Below are 22,832 nucleotides of genomic sequence, written 5' to 3' on the forward strand. Positions count from 1 at the left end.
TAGTAACAGGGACATTGAGGAGCAGATAGGGAGACGGATTCTGGAAAGGTGTAATAACAACAGGGTTGCTGTGGTGGGAGGTTTTAATTTCCCAAATATTGATCGGCATCTCCTTAGAGTGAGGGGTTTAGATGGGGTGGAGTTTGTTAGGTGTGTTCAGGAAGGTTTCGTGACACAATATGTAGATTAGCCTACAAGAGGAGAGGCTGTACTTGATCTGGTATTGGGAAATGAACCTGGTCAGGTGTCAGGTCTCTCAGTGGGAGAGCATTTTGGAGATAGTGATCACAATTCCATCTCCTTTACCATAGCATTGGAGACGGATAGGAACAGACAAGTTAGGGAAACGTTTAATTGGAGTAAGGAGAAATATGAGGCTATTAGGCAGGAGCTTGGAAGCAAAAATTGAAAACAGATGTTCTCAGGGAAACGTACGGAAGAAATGTGGCAAAATGTTCATGGGATACTTGCGTGGGGTTCTGCGTAGATACGTTCCAATGAGACAGGGGAAGGATGGTAGGGTACAGGAACCGTGGTGTACAAAGGCTGGTGTAAATCTAGTCAAAAAGAAAAGAAGAGCTTACAAAAGGTTCAAAAAACCAGGTAATGATAGAGATCTAGAAGATTATAAGGCTAGCAGGAAGGAGCTTAAGAATGAAATTAGGAGAGCCAGAACGGGCCATGAGAGGGCCTTGGCAGACAGGATTAAGGTAAACCCCAAGGCATTCTATTAGTATGTGAAGAGCAAGAGGATAAGATCTGAGAGAATAAGACCAATCAAGTGTGACAGTGGAGAAGTGTGTATCGAACCAGAGAAGATGGCAGAGGTACTTAATGAATACTTTGCTTCATTATTCACTATGGAAAAGGATCTTGGCGATTGCAGGGATGACTTGCAGCAGATTGAAAAGCTTGAGCATGTAGATATTAGGGAAGCATCAAGTTGGGTAAGTTACCGGGACCGGATGGGATATACCCCAGGCTACTGTGGGAAGCGAGGGAGGAGATTGTTGAGCCTCTGGCGATGATCTCTGCATCAGCAATGAGGACGGGAGAGGTTCGGGAGGATTGGAGGGCTATGGATGTTGTTCCCTTATTCAAGAAAGGGAGTAGAGATAGCCCAGGAAATTACAGGCCAGTGAGTCTTACTTCAGTGGTTAGTAAGTTGATGGAGAAGATCCTGAGAGGTAGGATTTATGAACATTTAGAAAGGCATAATATGATCAGGAACAGTCAGCATGGCTTTGTCAAAGGCAGATTGTACCTTATGAGCCTGATTGAATTTTTTGAGGATGTGACTAAACACATTGATGAAGGTAGAGCAGTAGATGTAGTGTATATGATTTTAGCAAGGCATTTGAGAAGGTACCCCATGCAAGGCTTATTGAGAAAGTAAGGAGGCATGGGATCCAAGGGGACATTGTTTTGTGGATCCAGAAATGGCTTTCCCACAGAAGGCAAAGAGTGGTTGTAGACCAGTCATATTCTGCATGGAGGCCAGTGACCAGTGGTGTGCCTCAGGGATCTGTTCTGGGACCCCCACTCTTTGTGATTTTTATAAATGACCTGGATGAGGAAGTGGAGGGATGGGTTAGCAAATTTGCTGATGACACAAAGGTTGGGTGTGTGGTGGATAGTGTGGAGGGCTGTCAGAGGTTACAGTGGGACATTGACAGGATGCAAAACCGGGCTAAGAAGTGGCAGATGGAGTTCAACCCAGATAAGTGTGAGGTGGTTCATTTTGGTAGGTCAAATATGATGGCAGAATATAGTACTAATGGCAAGACATTTGGCAGTGTGAAGAATCAAAGGGATCCTGGGGTCCGAGTCCACAGAACACTACGCAGGTTGACTCTGTGGTTAAGAAGGAATACTGTGCATTGGCCTTCATCAATCGTGGGATTGAGTTTAAGAGCCAAGAGGTAATGTTGCAGCTATGTAGGACCCTGGTCAGACCCCACTTGGAGTACTGTGCTCAATTCTGGTTGCCTCACTACAGGAAGGACGTGGAAACCATAGAAAGGGTGCAGAGGAGATTTACAAGGATGTTGCCTGGATTGGGGAGCATGCCTTATGAGAATAGGTTGAGTGAACTTGGCCTTTTCTCCTTGGAGTGACAGAGGATGAGAGGTGACCTGATAGAGGTGTACAAGATAATGAGAGGTATTGATCATATGGATAGTCAGAGGCTTTTTCCCAGGGCTGAAATGGCTAACACAAGAGGGCATATTTTTAAGGTCCTTGCAAGTAGGTACAGAGGAGATGTCAGGGGTAAGTTTTCTTTTAAACGCAGAGAGTGGTGGGTGTGTGGAATGTGCTGCCGGCGGTGATGGTGGAGGTGAAAATGATAAGGTCTTTTAAGAGACTCCTAAATGGATACATGGAGCTTAGAAAAATAGAGGGCTACAGGTAAGACTAGGTAGTTCTAAGGTAAGGACATGTTTGGCACAGTTTTGTGAGCCGAAAGGCCTGTATTGTGCTGTAGATTTTCTATGTTTCTATGTCCATCCATGGCCTCCTCTACTGTTGCAATGACGCCACACTCAAGTTGGAGGAAAACACCTTGTATTCCATCTGGGTAGCTTCAAACCTGATGGAATGAACTTCGATTTCTCAAACTTCTGGCAATGTCCTCCCCTTCACCATTCTCTGTCCCCCTTTCCCTCGCTCACCTGATCTCCATGCCTGCCCATTACCTCCCTTTGCTGCTCCTCCCCACTTTTCTTTCTTCCATGGCCTTCTGTCCCCTACTGTTAGATTCCTCATTCTCCAGCCCTGTATCTCTTACACCAATCAACTTCCCAGCTCTTTAACTCACTCCTCCCCCTCCGCATTTCACCTACCATCTTGTGTTTCTCCTCACACCCCCCCCCACTTTTTAACTCTACTCATCTTTTTCTCCCGTCCTGCTGAAGGGTCTCGACCCGAAATGTTGGCTGTACGCTTTTCCATAGACGCTGCCTGGCCTGCTGAGTTCCTCCAGCATTTTGTGCATGTTGCTGAGTCTGTATCTGTTGGGTATATTCTGCATTTCACAACTGTTACATTCTTTTATCCATATTCTCACTCTTACTGTACCCTTTCACTCATCGATCAGAGACGCTTATTTACAGCATATCCCAATTTTCACTTTGGTTTTTACCCCATCAGAAATACCCTCCCCAACTTCGCACTCTCCTTTCACCTTAATGGACTTTTTCAATTTCATTCCCAGTACTGAGAAAGTGACTAAACAAACTTTTGACCTCTTCATTTCCATTTTGTGCCCTAACTAATGAAGGTAATATACCATGAACCTTCTTCATTACTTTATTCACCCCTACTGATAGTTTTAGGGATTTACCTACTTGTATATAATAGCCCAGGAATTAATGTTCCTCAATACTCCGTAAGCTCTTATCATTCATTGTATATATGCTGCCCTTATTAGATTCACAAGGTGCATTGCCTTATACTTATCACAGTTAAATACCATCTGCTATTGCTCCATTGAATTTGGCAGCTAATCACTGTCGTTCTGCAGCCTAAGACTACCTTTCTCATTATTGACAGTACCACTAATTACCATGGTATCTGTAACTTTTACTATTCATAGCTTCTGCATTCAGATCAAGATAGTTGAAGTGTACGATAAATGACAACTCTGGTCACTGACTTCTAATCACAAAAACATTCCTCCAGCATCATCCTCTGTCTCTTATTCCAACTTGTCCACTTGCCTTGAATGCTATAGGTTCCAACCTTTTCACAATGGTCAAAGATATTATTAAAGTCCATGTAAACCATATCAATCAACACACATCAAAGTTGCTGGTGAACGCAGCAGGCCAAGCAGCATCTATAGGAAGAGGCGCAGTCGACGTTTCAGGCCGAGACCCTTCGTCAGGACTAACTGAAGGAAGAGTGAGTAAGGGATTTGAAAGCTGGAGGGGGAGGGGGAGATGCAAAATGATAGGAGAAGACAGGAGAGGGAGGGATAGAGCCGAGAGCTGGACAGGTGATAGGCAAAAGGGGATACGAGAGGATCATGGGACAGGAGGTCCGGGAAGAAAGACGGGGGGGCGGGTGACCCAGGGGGTGGGCAAGAGGTATATTCAGAGGGACAGAGGGAGAAAAAGGAGAGCGAGAGAAAGAATGTGTGCATAAAAATGAGTAACAGATGGGGTACGAGGGGGAGGTGGGGCCTAGCGGAAGTTAGAGAAGTCAATGTTCATGCCATCAGGTTGGAGGCTACCCAGACGGAATATAAGGTGTTGTTCCTCCAACCTGAGTGTGGCCTCATCTTTACAGTAGAGGAGGCCGTGGATAGACATGTCAGAATGGGAATGGGATGTGGAATTAAAATGTGTGGCCACTGGGAGATCCTACTGACTCTCACAGCTATCTGGACTATTCCTCTTCTCACCCTGTCTCTTGCAAAAACGCCATCCCCTTCTCGCAATTCCTCCGTCTCCGCCGCATCTGCTCTCAGGATGAGGCTTTTCATTCTAGGACGAGGGAGATGTCTTCATTTTTTAAAGAAAGGGGCTTCCCTTCCTCCACTATCAACTCTGCTCTTAAACGCATCTCCCCCATTTCACGTACATCTGCTCTCACTCCATCCTCCCACCACCCCACTAGGAATAGGGTTCCCCTGGTCCTCACCTACCACCCCACCAGCCTCCGGGTCCAACATATTATTCTCCGTAACTTCCGCCACCTCCAACGGGATCCCACCACTAAGCACATCTTTCCCCCCCCCTTCTCTCTGCATTCCGCAGGGATCGCTCCCTACACAACTCCCTTGTCCATTCGTCCCCCCCCATCCCTCCCCACTGATCTCCCTCCTGGCACTTATCCGTGTAAGCGGAACAAGTGCTACACATGCCCTTACACTTCCTCCCTTACCACCATTCAGGGCCCCAAACAGTTCTTCCAGGTGAGGCATCACTTCACCTGTGAGTCGACTGGGGTGATATACTGCGTCCGGTGCTCCCGATGTGGCCTTTTATATATTGGTGAGACCCGACGCAGACTGGGAGACCGCTTTGCTGAACATCTACGCTCTGTCCGCCAGAGAAAGCAGGATCTCCCAGTGGCCACACATTTTAATTCCACATCCCATTCCCATTCTGACATGTCTATCCACGGCCTCCTCTACTGTAAAGATGAAGCCACACTCAGGTTGGAGGAACAACACCTTATATTCCGTCTGGGTAGCCTCCAACCTGATGGCATGAACATTGACTTCTCTAACTTCCGCTAGGCCCCACCTCCCCCTCGTACCCCATCTGTTACTCATTTTTATGCACACATTCTTTCTCTCACTCTCCTTTTTCTCCCTCTGTCCCTCTGAATATACCTCTTGCCCATCCTCTGGGTCACCCCCCCCCCGTCTTTCTTCCCAGACCTCCTGTCCCATGACCCTCTCGTATCCCCTTTTGCCTATCACCTGTCCAGCTCTCGGCTCTATCCCTCCCCCTCCTGTCTTCTCCTATCATTTTGCATCTCCCCCTCCCCCTCCAGCTTTCAATTCCCTTACTCACTCTTCCTTCAGTTAGTCCTGACGAAGGGTCTCGGCCTGAAACGTCGACTGCGCCTCTTCCTATAGATGCTGCTTGGCCTGCTGCGTTCACCAGCAACTTTGATGTGTGTTGCTTGAATTTCCAGCATCTGCAGAATTCCCGTTGTTGGTGTTTAAACCATATCAATAGCAACCTCATCCATATACTTTTAACATCTTCAAAAAACTTAATTAATTAGCTGGACAGGTTCTCCCAACGACAAAGCCATGCTGATTAATCACTTCTTTCCATTTGTAGGTTAATCCTCTGAAACATCTTCAATAACTTTCCATCCACTGTCATACTGGCCTTTAATTAATTGGCTTATCCTTGCTGCCATTTTAGAATTCAGGTACCACATTGGCTGCCCTCCGGTGATCCAGCAACTCATAAGCAGCTAGCAAAGATTCAAATTCCTCTGACTGAGGCTCAGCAGTTTGGTTTTCCCCTTGGTTCCCATAGAAGCCTAGGGTATATTTCAACAAGACCTGGGGACTTATCCACCTTCTTCATGCCCACTAAGATACTCAAAATCTCTTTGGTAATCTTAACATGGTCTAGAAAATATCCTGTCTCTAGATACTTCAGACATTTCAGCAGCCTTCTTTGCTCTCCCAATTTCTTACAGATTACAGATTCTACTGCAGTGGTATCCAAATGTTCAGTTTTGGAACTACAAGACTGGTTTCATTTCTACTTCATTGGAAGAGGGATGGTGTTGCACAATGGAAAGAAGTATCCTGGAGTAAGGATGGAACTTCCTCTGCACAAATACCAAACATGATGATCACATCCACCAACTTAATCGCTGATTGAAATGTAAACTGTTTATTCCCTTTCTCGGTTCTGCCAAATATCTATAACAAAATCTATGTTCTTCAGAACTCAACCTTTAAAAGAGAAATGCTGCACAGTCCGTGTTTGTACTTACTGTAATTCAGAATAAGAGATCTTGCTAAAATATACAAAATTCTTAGGAGATTTGGTAAGGCCTATGATAGGTGAATGTTTCCCCTCATGGAAAACTCTAGGATCAGAGATCTCAGAATAAACAGGTTCTCTTTAAAATAAGAAAAAAAAATTCCTCCCTAAAAAGGGTTGCAAGACTTTAGAATTCCTTTCTCTAGGATGTTATGCAGCCTGAATCCTTGAATACATTCAAGACCTAAATAAATTTTTAATCAAAGGTTATGGGGAGAGGCAAAGAAAGTGAAAGTTGGATCCATAAGACCATAAGACATAGGAAAAGAATTAGCCCATTTGGCCTATCAAGTCTGCTCCGCCATTCAATCATGGCTGATCCTTTTCTCCCCCCCTCCTCAGCCCCACTTCCCAGGCCTTCTCCCTGTAACCTTTGATGCTGTGTCCAATCAAGAACCTATCAAGCTCTGATTAAATAAACCCAATGATCTGGCCTCCACAGCTGGCTGAGGTAACAAATTCCACAAATTCACCGCCCTCTGGCTGAAGAAATTTATCCACATCTGCTTTAACTGGACACCCCTCTATCCTGAGCTGTCCCTCTTGTCCTAGATTCCCCTGCCATAGGAAACATCTACTCTGTCCAGGCCTTTCCTTAATTGAAAGATTTCAATGAGATCCCCCCACCCCCCCACCATCCTTCTAAATTCCAGCGAGTACAAACCCAGAGCTATCAAACGTTCCTCATAAGATAACCCGTTTTTCCCGGAATCATCCTTGTGAACCTCTTCAGAACCCTCTCCGATGCCAGCATATTTGTCTTAGATGAGGAGCCAAAAAGGATTATCATAAGCAAGGCAGATGAACTTAAAGAGCGTGGATCAATACATGGAACTATGATACTGTGACCATTACAGAGACTTGGATGACTCAGGGGCAGGAATGGCTGCTGAGTGTGCCAGGCTTTAGATGTTTCAAAAAGGACAGGGAGGAAGACAAAAGAGGTCACTGCTAATCAGCAATAGTATTACAGCTGCAGGAAAGAAGGAAGTCATGGGGGATTGTCTGAGTCATTGTGGGTGGAAGTCAGAAACAGGAAGAGGGCAATAACTGTACTGGCTGTTTTTTATAGACCCCCCCCCTCCCATAGTAACAGAGGCATTGGGGAGCAGATAGGGAGGCAGATACTAGAACGGTGCAATTATAATAGGGTTGTTGCGATGGATGATTTTAACTTTCCAAATATTGACTGGTATCTCCTTAGAGTAAGGGGTTTAGATGGGGTGGAGTTTGTTACATGTGTTCAGGAAGGTTTCCTGATTCAACACGTAGATAAGCCAACTATAGGAGAGGCTGTACTTAATCTGGCATTAGGAAATGAACCTGGTCAGGTGTCAAATCTCTTGGTGGGAAAGCATTTTGGAGATACTGATCACAACTCTATCTCCTTTACCACAGCACGGGAGAGGGATAGGAGCAGAAAATTTGGGAAAATATTTAATTGGGGTAGGGGGAAATATGATACTATTAGGCAGGAACTTGGTAACATAAATTGGGAGCAGATGTTCTCAGGGAAATGCACGGCAGAAGTGTGGCAAGTGTTCAGGGAACATTTGCATGGTGTTCTGCATAGGTATGTTCCATTGAGGCAGGGAAAGGATGGTAGGGAAAAAGAAGCATGGTGCACAAAGGATGTAGAAGAAAAGAGAAAGTTACAGAAGGTTCAAGAAACTAGGTACAGTTAGAGCTCCAGAAAATTACAAGATTGCCAGGAAGGAGCTTAAGAATGAAATTGGGAGGGCTAGCAGGGGCCATGAAAAGGCCTTGGCGAGCAGCATTAAGGAAAACCCCAAGGCATTCTACAAATATATGAAGAGCAAAAGGATGAGCCGTGTGAGAATGGAAACGTGTGTGGAGCCTGAGGAGGTAGCGGTGGTGCTTAATGAATATTTGCTTCAGTATTCACCAGTGAAAAGCACCTTGGCAACTGGAGGGATGACTTGGCGGACTGAAAAGCTTGAGTATCTTGACATTAAGAAAGAGGATGTGCTGGAGCTTTTCAAAGGTGTTAAGTAGAAAAGTCTCCAGGACTGGATAAGATATACCCCAAACTACTATGGGAATCAAGGGAAGAGACTGCTGAGGCTCTGGTGATGATCTTTGCATCATCAATAGGGATGGGAGAAGTGCCAGAAGATTGGAAGGTTGCAAACATTGTTCCTTTGTTCAAGAAACAGAGTAGAGATAACCCAGCAAATTATAGACCAGTGAGTCTGAGTTCAGTGGTGGGCAAGTTGTTGAAGATGATCCTGAGAGGCAGGATTTATGAGCATTTGGAGAGACGTAATCTGATTAGGGATAAACAGCATGGCTTTGTCGAGGGCAGGTCGTGCCTTACGAACCTGAGTGAATTCTTTGAGGATGTAACATAACATATTGATGAAGGTAGAGCAGTGGATGTAGAGGTTAAATATTTCAGAAAGGCATTTGACAACGTTCTCCATGCAACGCTTCTTCAGAAAGTAAGGAGGCAAGGGATCCAAGGAATTGGCTTGACCACAGAAGGCAAAGGGTGGCTATGGATGGTTCGTATTCTGCGTGGAGGACGGTGACCAGTGGTGTTCCACAGGGATCTATTCTGGGACCCCTCCTCTTTGTGATTTTTATAAATGACCTGGATGAGGAAGTAGAAGGGTGGGTTAATAAGTTTGCTGATGATACACAAGTTGGGGGTGTTGTGGATAGTCTGGAGGTTACAGTGGGACATTGATAGGATGCAGAACTGGGCTGAGAAGTGGCAGATGGCCTTCAACCCAGATGAGTGTGACGTGTTTTTTTTCAGTAGATCAAATCTGAATATAATAGTAAGACTCTTAGTAGTGTGGAGGATCAGAGAGATCTTGGGGTCACTGTCCATAGGACACTCAAAGCTGCTGCACAGGTTGACAGTGTTGTTAAGAAGGTGTATGGTGTGTTGGCATTCATCAACCGTGGGACTGAGTTCAAGAGTTGTGAGGTAATGTTACAGCTATACAAGACCTTAGTTAGACCCCACTTGGGGTCACCTGTGGTCAGTTCAGGTCACCTCATTACAGGAAGGATGTGGATGCTAGAGAGAAAGAGTGCAGAGGAGACTTACAAAGAGGTTGCCTGGATTGGAGAGCATGCCCGATGAGAATAGGTTGAGTGAACTTGGCCTTTTCTCCTTGGAGTGACAGAGGATGAGAGGTGACCTGATAGAGGTGTACAAGATGATGAGAGGGATTGATCACGTGGATAGCCAGAAGCTTTTTTCCCAGGGCTGAAATGGCTAACACAGGGGGGCATAGTTTTACGGTACCTGGAAGCTGGTACAAGGGGATGTCAGAGTTAAGTTTTTCCACACAAAGTGGTGCGTTCATGGAATGCCCTGCCAGAGAAGGTTGTAGAGGCAGATATAGAGGACTATGCGGTAGTGAAATTCCAGGCAGCTTCTAGAGTAGGTTACATGGCAGGCACAATATTTTGGGCCAAAGGACTATAGATTGTCTATGTTCTAAAACTGTTCACAATTCTCAAGGTGATGCCTCACCAGTGCCTTATAAAGCTTCAGCATCACATTCCTGCTCTTGTATTCTAGACCTCTTGAAATGAGTGCTAACATTGCACCATTGACCCTACCTGCAAGTTAACCTTTAGGGTGTTCTGTACAAGAACTCCCAAGTCCCTTTGCATCTCAGATTTTTTGATTTTCTCACCATTTACAAAATAGTCTGCACATTTATTTCTACTACCAAAGTGCATGACCATGCATTTTCCAACATTTTACTTCATTTGCCACTTCCTTGCCCATTCACCTAATCTGTCTAAGACCTTCTGCAGCCTACCTGTTTTCTCAACACCACCTCTTCCTCCACCAATCTCCATATCATCTGCAAACTTGGTAACAAAGCCATCTATTCTATTATCTAAATTATTGATAACCAGCATAAAAAGCAGTGGTCTCAACACCAACCCTTGTGGAACACCTCTGGTAGTCTCTGGCAGCCAACCAGAAAAGGATCCTTTTATTCCCACTCGCTATTACCAATCAGCCAATGTTCTAAGCTTGCCAGTAACTTTCCTGTAACGTCATGGGCTCTTAACTTGGTAAGCACACTCATATGTGTGGCACTTTGTCAAAGGCCTTCTAAAAGTCCTTATATACAATACCCACTGCATCCCCTTTATCTATCCTACTTGTAATCTCCTCAAAGAATTCCAACAGGTTTGTCAGACAAGTTTTTCCCTTAAGGAAACTATGCTGACTTTGTTCTATCTTGCCCTGTATCACCAAGTACTCCATAACCTCATCCTTAACTGACTCTAACATCTTCCCAATCACTGAGGTCCGGCTAACTGGTCTATAATTTCCTTTCTGCTGCCTTCCTACTTTCTTAAAGAGTGGAGTGACATTTGCAATTTTCCAGTCCTCTAACACCATGCCAGAGTTCAAAGACGTTTTTGAATGATCATTATGAATGCCTCCACAATATTTACTGCTACCTCTTTGAGAACCCTAGGGTGCAGTTCATCTGGTCTGGGTGACTTAAGTACCCTTAGGTCTTTCAGCTTTCTGAACACTTTCTCCCTTGTCATAGTACTCACTTCTCTATCCTCACACCCTTCAACATCTGACACACTGCTCGTGTTTTCCACAGTGAAGGCTGATGCAAAATACTCATTTAGTTCATCTGCCATCTCCCTTTCCCCTGTTACTATTTCTCCGGCCTCATTTTCTAGTGGTCCGATATCCACTCTCATCTCTCTTTATTTTTCACATACTTGAAGAAGCTTTTACTATCAACTTTGATATTGTTTGCTAGCTTGCTTTTATATTTCATCTTTTCCCTCTAATGATTCTTTTAGTTGCTGTCCATAGCTTTTTAAAAGCTTCCCAATCCTCTATCTTACTGTTAATTTTTGCTTTGTTGTATGCCCTCTCTTTTGCTTTCACATTAGCTTTGACTTCCTTTGTCAGCCGTGGTTGTACTATATTGCTATTTGAGTATCTCTTTGTTTTTGGAATACATCTATCCTGCACTCCCTCATTTTCCCCAGAATCTCATGCCATAGCTACTCTGCTGTCACCATCGCTAGCATCTCCTTCCAATTTACTTTGGTCAACTCCTCTCTCATACCACTGTAATTTCCTTTACTCCACTGAAATACCGCAACATCAGACTTCACTTTCTCCTTATCCACCATGATGTTAATGAAGGGAGAAGCAGACTCGAGTATCAGATGCCCTTCTCCTGTTCCTAATTTATTTTTAACAGTCTTTTCATGGCGTAAACCTATCTACAGATGCCTACAGAGGGGTAGTTGAGAACATAATGCACAGTCAAAGTTCCGTGATTTTATTGGAGTTAGTGTTGTGGCAGGATGGTGACAAGAATCAGGATGTACTTACTTTGTATCCAGACCAAATTTCTTCAATCTTTCCAACAGCGTTGGGAGGTCACGGAGATCTTGCCCAACAATGGTATAATGATCAGAGTCCATGCTGCAACCATCTGACAAGTTGTCAAAGTTAATGTCTTAACTGAATATTCTTCATGATTACTACAAATGCAGTTCAAAAACATAAAAAATCATTTGAATTGCCCAACATCCTTGGCAGAGATCTGATGTTAGTTTGCTGTGCTGAAACAGTGCAAGGCATTGGAGAGTCTGCAACCTCTCCTACCAGATCAAGCTAGACATGATGAAACAGTAGTAACCAACAAGTATAATATATTCACGCAATATCAATTAAAAACCAAACATGCTGAAGTTGCATAACTAATCTAATTGACCAAATTCAGGACAAGAATTGAAAAACATAGCTCAATGTTTTGTGTATAAGATATGGCTCTCAGTAGGCCTGGTTCAACTGTTATGCACAATAATTTGTCCAGCTAGTTAATAAGTGCCCATGATATTATCAGAAAGATACTAGCATGGGTTGAAGATTGGCTAAGTACCAGAAGGCAAAGAGTGAGAGTAAAGGGGGCCTTTTCTCATTGGTTGCCAGTGACTAGTGGTGTTCCGCAGGGGTCAGTGTTGAGACCATTTTTTTCACTTTATATGTCAATGATCTGGATGACAGAATTGATGGTTTTGTGGACATACTGCAAACAACATGAAAACATGTGGAAGGTTCAAAGTATTGAGGAAGCAAGGGAGTCTGCAGAAGGACAAGACATATTAGGAGAATAGGCAAATAAGTGGCAATGGAATATATTGTAGGAAAGTGTATAGTCATGCACTTTGGTAGAAGGAATAAAACATAGAAACATAGAAACATAGAAAATAGGTGCAGGAGTAGGCCATTCGGCCCTTCGAGCCTGCACCGCCATTTATTATGATCATGGCTGATCATCCAACTCAGAACCCAGCCTTCCCTCCATACCCCCTGACCCCTGTAGCCACAAGGGCCATATCTAACTTCCTTTTAAACATAGCTAATGAACTGGCCTCAACAGTTTGCTGTGGCAGAGAATTCCACAGATTCACCACTCTCTGTGTGAAGAAGTTTTTCCTAACCTCGGTCCTAAAAGGCTTCCCCTCTATCCTCAAACTGTGACCCCTCGTTCTAGACCTCCCCAACATCGGGAACAATCTTCCTGCATCTAGCCTGTCCAATCCCTTTAGGATCTTATACGTTTCAATCAGATCCCCCCTCAATCTTCTAAATTCCAACGAGTACAAGCCCAGTTCATCCAGTCTTACCTGCCATCCCAGGAATCAATCTGGTGAACCTTCTTTGTACTCCCTCTATGGCAAAGATGTCTTTCCTCAGATTAGGGGACCAAAACTGCACACAATACTCCAGGTGTGGTCTCACCAAGGCCTTGTACAACTGCAGTAGTACCTCCCTGCTCCTGTACTCGAATCCTCTCGCTATAAATGCCAGCATACCGTTCGCCTTTTTCACCGCCTGCTGTACCTGCATGCCCACTTTCAATGACTGGTGTATAATGACACCCAGGTCTCGTTGCACCTCCCCTTTTCCTAATCGGCCACCATTCAGATAATAATCTGTTTTCCTATTTTTGCCACCAAAGTGGATAACTTCACATTTATCCACATTAAATTGCATCTGCCATGAGTTTGCCCACTCACCCAACCTATCCAAGTCACCCTGCATCCTCTTAGCATCCTCCTCACTGCTAACACTGCCACCCAGCTTCGTGTCATCCGCAAACTTGGAGATGCTGCATTTAATTCCCTCTTCCAAGTCATTAATATATATTGTAAACAACTGGGGTCCCAGCACTGAGCCTTGCGGTACCCCACTAGTCACCGCCTGCCATTCTGAAAAGGTCCCGTTTATTCCCACTCTTTGCTTCCTGTCTGCTAACCAATTCTCCACCCACACCAATACCTTACCCCCAATACCGTGTGCTTTAAGTTTGCACACTAATCTCCTATGTGGGACCTTGTCAAAAGCCTTTTGAAAATCCAAATATACCACATCCACTGGTTCTCCCCTATCCACTCTACTAGTTACATCCTCAAAAAATTCTATGAGATTCGTCAGACATGATTTTCCTTTCACAAATCCATGCTGACTTTGTCCGATCATTTCACCGCTTTCCAAATGTGCTGTTATCACATCCTTGATAACTGACTCCAGCAGTTTCCCCACCACCGACGTTAGGCTAACCGGCCTATAATTCCCCGGTTTCTCTCTCCCTCCTTTTTTAAAAAGTGGGGTTACATTAGCCACCCTCCAATCCTCAGGAACTAGTCCAGAATCTAACGAGTTTTGAAAAATTATCACTAATGCATCCACTATTTCTTGGGCCACTTCCTTAAGCACTCTGGGATGCAGACCATCTGGCCCTGGGGATTTATCTGCCTTCAATCCCTTCAATTTACCTAACACCACTTCCCTACTAACATGTATTTCGCTCAGTTCCTCCATCTCACTGGACCCTCTGTCCCTTACTATTTCTGGAAGATTATTTATGTCCTCCTTAGTGAAGACAGAACCAAAGTAATTATTCAATTGGTCTGCCATGTCCTTGCTCCCCATAATCAATTCACCTGTTTCTGTTTGCAGGGGACCTACATTTGTCTTTATCAGTCTTTTCCTTTTTACATATCTATAAAAGCTTTTACAGTCCGTTTTTATGTTCTCTGCCAGTTTTCTCTCATAATCTTTTTTCCCCTTCCTAATTAAGCCCTTTGTCCTCCTCTGCTGAACTCTGAATTTCTCCCAGTCCTCAGGTGAGCCACTTTCTCTGGCTAATTTGTATGCTACTTCTTTGGAATTGATACTATCCCTAATTTCTCTTGTCAGCCACGGGTGCACTACCTTCCTTGATTTATTCTTTTGCCAAACTGGGATGAACAATTGTTGTAGTTCATCCATGCAACCTTTAAATGCCTGCCATTGCATATCCACCGTCAATCCTTGAAGTGTCATTTGCCAGTCTATCTTAGCTAATTCATGTCTCATACCTTCAAAGTTACCCCTCTTTAAGTTCAGAACCTTTGTTTCTGAATTAACTACGTCACTCTCCATGTTAATGAAGAATTCCACCATATTATGGTCACTCTTACCCAAGGGGCCTCTCACGACAAGATCGCTAATTAACCCTTCCTCATTGCTCAAAACCCAGTCCAGAATAGCCTGCTCTCTAGTCGGTTCCTCGACATGTTGGTTCAAAAAACCATCCCGCATACATTCCAAGAAATCCTCTTCCTCAGCACCTTTACCAATTTGGTTCACCCAGTCTACATGTAGATTGAAGTCACCCATTATAACTGCTGTTCCTTTATTGCACACATTTCTAATTTCCTGTTTAATACCATCTCCGACCTCACTACTACTGTTAGGTGGCCTGTACACAACTCCCACCAGCGTCTTCTGCCCCTTAGTGTTACGCAGCTCTACCCATATCGATTCCACATCTTCCCGGCTTATGTCCTTCCTTTCTATTGCGTTAATCTCTTTTTTAACCAGCAACGCCACCCCACCTCCCCTTCCTTCGTGTCTATCCCTCCTGAATATTGAATATCCCTGAACGTTGAGCTCCCATCCCTGGTCACCCTGGAGCCATGTCTCTGTGATCCCAACTATATCATAATCATTAATAACAATCTGCACTTTCAATTCATCCACCTTATTACGAATGCTCCTTGCATTGACACATAAAGCCTTCAGGCACTCTTTTACAACTCTCTTAGCCCTTTTTAAAAGATTAGTCTATTTTCTAAACAGGGAGAAAATTCAGAATTTAGAGGTGCAAAAGAGAGTCTGTGTTCATGATTCCCTAAAGGCTAACTTGCAGGTTGAGTCAGAGGTAAGGAAAGACAAATGCAATGTTAGCATTCATTTTGAGAGGACTACAATTTAAAGGCAAGGATATAATGCTGAGGCCTTATAAGGCATTGAACAAACTTCACTGGGAAGATTGTGAGCAGTTTTGGGCTTCTTTTTTAAGAAAGGATGTGCTGGCATTGGAGAAGGTCCAGAAGAGGTTCATAAAAGTGATCCTGGCAATGAAAGGGTTCATGTATAAGGAGCATTTGATGGCTCTGCACCTATGCTCACTGGTGTTTAGAAGAATGATGAAGGATCTCATTGAAATTTATCAAATATTGAAATGTCTGGAGTGGACATGAAGATGTTTCCTACAGGTAAGGACCAGAGAGTATGACTTCAATAGAAGTATGTCCTGAGGGTGGTGAATCTGTGGAATTCATTGCCACAGACAACTTGTGGAGGCCAAGTCATTGGGTATATTTAAAGTGGAGATTGATAGGTTCTTGATTAGTAGGGGTATCAAAGGTTACAGGGAGAAAGCAGGAAAATGAGGTCATGAGGGATAATAAATCAGCCATGATAGGAATGGTAGAGCAGGCTCAACAGGCCAAATGGTCTAATTCCGATCTGATGTCTTATGATCTAGTTCAAGGAACAATTGTATCCTTGGACCAAAGAACAGCTCATGTTAGCCATTTAAGCCCCAATAATATTTGAGGGAGAGTAGACATAAAAAATATTTCTTTTTCTTTCTCACCTATCAGCAGGCTACTACTTGAATGGGTTTCTAGAATTGGCTTTAACAGCGGAGGCTTTGTTCTAGAGGAAAGAGTAAACAGTTAAATGTGATTTATTGACAATGATACGATACTTTAACTGGTTTACAGAAGAAAATATTTCAAAGGCAAATGACTCAGCCCAAAAAATATCAAAATGCCAAATTAATAATATCAACAGCATCATTCACACAAATATCTGGAACAGCAGATACACAATTTAAGTTTCAAAACAATATCCCTCAGTTGTTTAGCAACAAATCTTTGTATTTATTCAAAATTCAAGTGACATCCCCAAATCTACATACTCAAAATGAGAAAACATGCTATTTGCTATGCATATTATTCATACATATATCCTTAAACCTACCTCCTATGCAAAATTTAAATCAAATCAATATAAATATAACCTGTGTAAATCCTAACCATAGACTAACAACTATCGGAGAAACACATACAAAATGCTGGAAGAACTCAGCAGGCCAGGCAGCATCTATGGAAAAATGTACAGTCGATGTTTCTGTCAGAGACCCTTCAGCGAAACTGGAGAAAAAAAAATGAGGAGCGCTGAAAGGTCTTGGCCCAAAACATCGACTACTTTTCCCCCTAAATGCTGCTTGGCCTGCTGAGTTCCTCCAGCATTTTGTGTGTGTTGCTTGGATTTCCAGCATCTGCAAATTTTCTCTTGTTTGTGTCTTTAATCATTGGAGAATTATTTTTGTACATAAATATTCTTTCCTTCAGTAAATTAAAGTTCTGATTGCTCAAACTGTTATTAATTTACAAAAACATCCTTACAGTAGTTGCATTTGTCCACTCCACTGCCTTTTTATAACCTTCTTTAGACAATATCTTTAAACAAAAGAATATTAGCTACAAACAGACTTTGCAGAATGTACAACTCTGTGAATTGCATCAGTAGATTCTAGCTAGCTGAATTACCCAACCCATCTATTGCTGTTGATTTAACATTAACCGGGAATAGTAAAAATTTAACAGCTCTCCCCAAGTCCAGCTCATCAGCAGAAGCCGTTTTGAGCTGATAGGTATTTCAGTTTATCTGATGATGATATAACTGTCTTTTGCATCATTTGAAGCAGAGTGATAATCCTCTATAGATTTGATTTTAGTATCAAATTACCACATCTGCAGTTACTGTTTTAAACCGACATGTAGTATGTTTAAAAAGCTTTCTGAGAATAAAGAAAATAACAAACCAACACTGCAGCTCTGACCACATCTCTCCTTAAATAATGAAGTTGTACTGGGGGTTATCAATATGATAGCTCTGCTCAAAAATAAAAGGATTCAACTAAGTTCTCCCCATGACTACATGGGTTTCCGCTGGGTGTTTTAGTTTCCTCCCACATTCCAGAGGCGTACAAGTTAGGGTTAGCAAGTGTGAGCATGCACTGTTTGCGCTGGAAGCATGACAACTTGCAGGCTGCCGCCAGCATTCTCAATATAAAACAATGCATTTCACTAACGCTTCGATGTTTTGATGCACATGTGACAAATAAAGCACACTGTGGGCTTAAGAGCCCATTCCTGTGTTGTACTATTCTATGTTCTCAGTAATTCGAAAGTTTACATTAATGTTCAACTTCCAGACAACAGAGTATGAAATTAGATTATTTATTATTCATAAGTACCTGGGATAATTAAGAGTAGCTATGATAGATGTGCAAAAGGTATATCAGCATTTTGGCAAATTTTTAAAAGTTGGTAAACATTTATCTTATAAAATGCTAAAGTGTATACTGGTAAAAATAAGATACAATGAATTAAAGAAGAAAGTAAAGATTCCCAAATGATTGTTAAATTGAGATATAAATAGTTTGTCTCTCAGGCAGAATTGGTCCCAATGCACTTTTATTAAAAAATAACATCTGTTGTCTTCTCAACATTTGGTACACATCTCCTTGTTCAATACAAAAGGATGATTGCCTTTATCAGCAGTCGTTGGTCCCTCAATAATTGGCAGCACTGCAGCACCACCTCTAGGGAAGTGCATAATTTCAGAAAATCATGTTCATTGAAACAGGAAATCGAGTTTATGAGAAAATTTCTCATTCTCTACCTTCAGAATAAACAATCTATTACATGAATCTATGACACATTATATTATTATACTATGCAAATATTATATGCCCTGCTCCTGAAAAGATATAAAATTATACATAAAATTGTGAATTAACAATCAAATGAACTTACTTAATTAAGTGTATTTTTCTCATGACAATCATTGGAAAGTCAATTTCAAAGTATTTTTTTGGAAGGATGTTTTGATCCTGAATTTGAAAAAAAAAGATAAATACACATTTAACACAGGAAATAGTTTGAATATACATGTCAAGGAGATGATTGATTCAAGCTAAAAACACCTAACAGTCAGGCTTTCACCGAACACAATTTCATTGAATGAAAGATTACAGACGTGAAACATTAATTCCATAGGTTTTCAAGTATTTTCTGTTTCAGATTTCCATGGGGTTTCTTTGTTGCTTTTAGGTATTTATTTAAAGTCTTCTGATCAAGTAGGAATTGAAATGAAGGACCCTCAAACCACATTGAGAAATAGTCAGTGTGGTTATTACAGGACACTATATACCACATTGCCTCTATTAACAGTTGTCACCACACTTCTAAAGTACTGCACTGGCACCACAATACACTGAGTTAACCAACAGAGAAGCTGGTGCAGGAGGCAGGGCTTCAGGTTCTAGGATCATTGGGAACTCTTCTGGTGGAGGTATGACCTGTACAAAAGGGACCAATATTCTTGTGGGCAGGTTTGTTAGAGATGTTGGGGAGGGTTTAAACTAATTTGGCAGGAGGGTGGGAACCAGAATGAATGGTCTCAGGATAGAACAGATGGTAAAATGCAAAGATAGCAGGCAGTCAGACTGTCAGGAAGGGCAAGTAGATGACAGGACAAAATTTGGAGCCAGCAAGATGAGTATCAGTACCTTAGGGATGCAGAATCAAAAAGGGCAGCAAATATAGTAATCAAAGTGTTATATCTCAATGCACGGCGTATAAAAAAATAGGATGGATGATCTTGTGGCACTATTACAGATTGTCAGTTATGATGCTGTGGCCATCACTGAATTGTGGCTGAAGGATGGTTATAGTTGGGAGCTGAAAAGCCAAGGGATTGTATCGGAGGGATAGGAAGGTAGGCAGAGAGGGTGGCGTGGCTCAGCTGGTACAGAACGGCATCAAATCAATGGAAAGATGTGACATAGAATCAGAAGATATTGAATCCCTGTGGATTGAATGAAAAAATTGCAAGGGTAAAATGACCCTGATGACAGTTATGTTTGTTGAATCCCTATGAGATCACTTTTTAGAGGCAGTTTGTCATTGAGCCTACTAAGGAATCAGCTATACTCGATTGGGTGTTACGTAATGAACCGGAAGTGATTAGGGATCCTAAGGTAAAAAAGCCCTTAGGAGCCAGTGATCACAATATGATTGAGTTCAACTTGAAATCTGAAGGGAGAGAGTAAAGTCTGATGTAGCAGTATTTCAGTGGAGTAAAGAAAATTACAGTGGTATGAGAGAGGAGTGGGTCAAAGTAAATTGGAAGGAGCTGCTGGCAGGGCTGACAGCAGAGCTGCAATGGCATGAGCTTTTGGGAAAAATAAGGAAGGTGCAGGGCAGATGTATTCCCTAAACACAAAAATTAGTGGGAAAATAAAGGATTGGGAAGCTTTTAAAAACCTACAGAGAACAACTAAAAGAATCATTAGAGGGAAAAGATAAAATATGAAAGCAAGCCAGCAAACAACAGCAAAATGGATAGTAAAATATTTTTCATGTCTGTTTAAAAAAAGAGATGGACTTCCAGTAGAGCTCAAGGAGTGAAGTCGTGTTCTTGACTCGCTCCATTACCTCTGAGTTTTTCTTCTTATGATCAGCTATATTTTAATTAACCATTAAGGCATCGACTTTTACAATATTTTGAAATAAACTGGGCTCTTTGATAATCGGATGCGTTTAAGGTCTGCTATGTCTAAGAATGGAAAAAACGGGAAGGACAGCAAACCTCCGGTTAGACCGAAAGGTACCAATTTTCCTCCGACTGAACCACCGCTGACTTTGAAAGCTATATCGGAGCTAATTCAAAGGGAAATTTCAACCTCTGTTACAGAGCTAATTCGTGCGGAAATTTCAACCTCTGTTACAGAGCTGATTCGTGTGGAAATTTCAATTAATTTCCAGAAAATTGCCGATTCAATCGATAAGATACAAACATCTATTACGGAACATCAGTCGGCTATATCCGTTCTTCAAAAATCCACGCAACAAAGTGAGCTTAAGATGGAGAAAATCGAAGAAACAATTAATGTAATGAAGAAGAAACTTGACTTTCTGACCTTTAAAAACTCTGACTTAGAATCCAGAATGCGACGGCAGAATCTTCAAACGATTGGGGTGCGTGAAGCTGTTGAATCTGATAACCCTATGACGTATTTTTCTCAACTTTTAAAAGATGCATTTCCTACTGTATTTCCTGACCAACCACCGTTATTGGATCGTGTTCACAGAGTTCCATCATACTCGTCTAAGTCAGATAAACCTCGACATGTCATCTTACACTTTCATTACTTTCAGGACAAGGAGAAACCGCTTTGTTTCGTTCGATCTAAAGGTTACATTGATTTTTTGGATCTTAAGTTCCGATTCGTGGAGGATTTCAGTAAACCAATTCGGGATCAACGGGTTCGTTACAGGTCTGTGATGTCAGAACTCTACAAGATGGATTTAAAACCAGCGCTGCTTTACCCTGCACGTCTAAGGATTCATACGTTGGATGGAGCCCTCCGTTTTTTTGAATCTCCATCGGATGCCCAGAGTTATCTGGATCAATTTTCACCTTCAACATCTTAATCGTAATTTTTAACTAGCTCCGTTTGATCGGAGGTTGTGAATTTGTCAGTTTTAATTTTTTTTTGCCTTATATGGGCAGAAAAGTTTATTTTTGATTAATTAATATGGTTGCTAAACTTTCTTTCTATCTGCGTCATTCCTTTCTTTTTCACAGGGGATTCTGGGTGGTTATTCCCTCACCGTCATTCTACGTATTTCCTTTGAGGCCTTAAATTTTGTAGTTTTTAAATTTACTTCTTTCTGTAGGTTTTCATAACTAGTTTATGTTAATAACTTCATTTCTTTTTTTGTTTGCTCATAGGGTCTGGGGTTTGTTGTGGTTTTTTTAAAAATATTTTCTGGCTTTTTCTCTGTTATATTAAGTGTTTGTTTTAATTGATTTACCTTTTTTAAATTCTTTTACTGTTTTATAACTAGCTGATGTTTTTTATATTTACACTTTTTTTAGGAAGCGTATACCGGAAGTCATGGGGGTAGTTTTAGTGCCTTGGGGTCATGGGGTGGGGGGTGGTGGGAGGGGTTTCACGTTTTAGTTTCTTTCTTCTTGGGCTATGTACACTATTGAAGTATTGGTTGCGTTCTCCTTCCCGGTATCTCTTATTTGTTCTGTTCCCTTTCCGGGTTCATGCGTCAAGCCTATCGTCAATCCTCCTTGTTGCGGGTTGACTTTAGGGTTTATGGAGTCTATTATTAATTTTGTCTCCTGGAATACTAATGGTCTTAATCATCCTATTAAAAGGAAAAAAGTTTTTAAAGTGTTCCGGAGACTTAAAACACAAATTTTATTTTTACAAGAGACCCATGTGCAGAGGGGGGGACAGACTACGTTTTTTTAAATTCTGGAAGGAACAACAGTTTCATTCGAACTCCAACGCTAAGATTCGAAGCGTCTCTATTTTTATAGACTCCTCAGTTACTTTTATACAACATGATATTATTTCTGATCCGAATGGTAGATTTCTACTGGTTAGTGGTCTACTATTTAATAAAAAGGTAGTTTTGGTTAATGTTTATGCTCCTAATATGGACTGTCCGGAATTTTATAAATCATTATTCAATCAATTCCCGAATTTGAATGAGTTTTCATTGATTTGGGCCGGAGATCTTAATACCTGTTTATCTCCAGCTTTGGACCGTTCGGCTCCTCTACGGACCTTACCTAATAAATCTGCAACTTTGATTAATTCATTCCTCTCTGATTCTGGGTCGACAGACATTTGGCGTTTTCTGCATCCTCAGGAAAAAGATTTTTCTTTTTTTTCACATGTTCACCATTCCTATTCAAGAATTGATTATTTCTTTATTGACTCTCGTCTTATTTCTTCAGTGATTAAATGTGATTATGACTCTATAACCATTTCGGAACATGCGCCACTTAAGCTTTCTATTAAAATTCTGGCCAATACACAAAATAATAGA

General features: G+C 42.0%; 1 protein-coding gene across 5 annotated transcripts in view; it reads right to left on the reverse strand.

Moving 5' to 3' along the window:
- The window catches only part of lcmt1 (leucine carboxyl methyltransferase 1), a 133,234-nt gene that overhangs the window by 61,884 nt on the left and 48,518 nt on the right, over window positions 1-22,832 (reverse strand). For all 5 annotated transcript variants that reach the window (XM_063058571.1, XM_063058570.1, XM_063058569.1 and 2 more), the window contains exons 5-7: window positions 18,732-18,808; window positions 16,499-16,560; window positions 11,896-11,998 (exon numbers count right to left, since the gene is read on the reverse strand). In XM_063058571.1, coding sequence (XP_062914641.1) covers window positions 11,896-11,998; window positions 16,499-16,560; window positions 18,732-18,808 — 242 coding nt within the window. The remainder of the gene's footprint in view (window positions 1-11,895; window positions 11,999-16,498; window positions 16,561-18,731; window positions 18,809-22,832) is intronic.

This window comes from Mobula hypostoma, chromosome 9, assembly GCF_963921235.1.
Source record: "Mobula hypostoma chromosome 9, sMobHyp1.1, whole genome shotgun sequence".
Lineage (NCBI taxonomy): Eukaryota > Metazoa > Chordata > Chondrichthyes > Myliobatiformes > Myliobatidae > Mobula > Mobula hypostoma.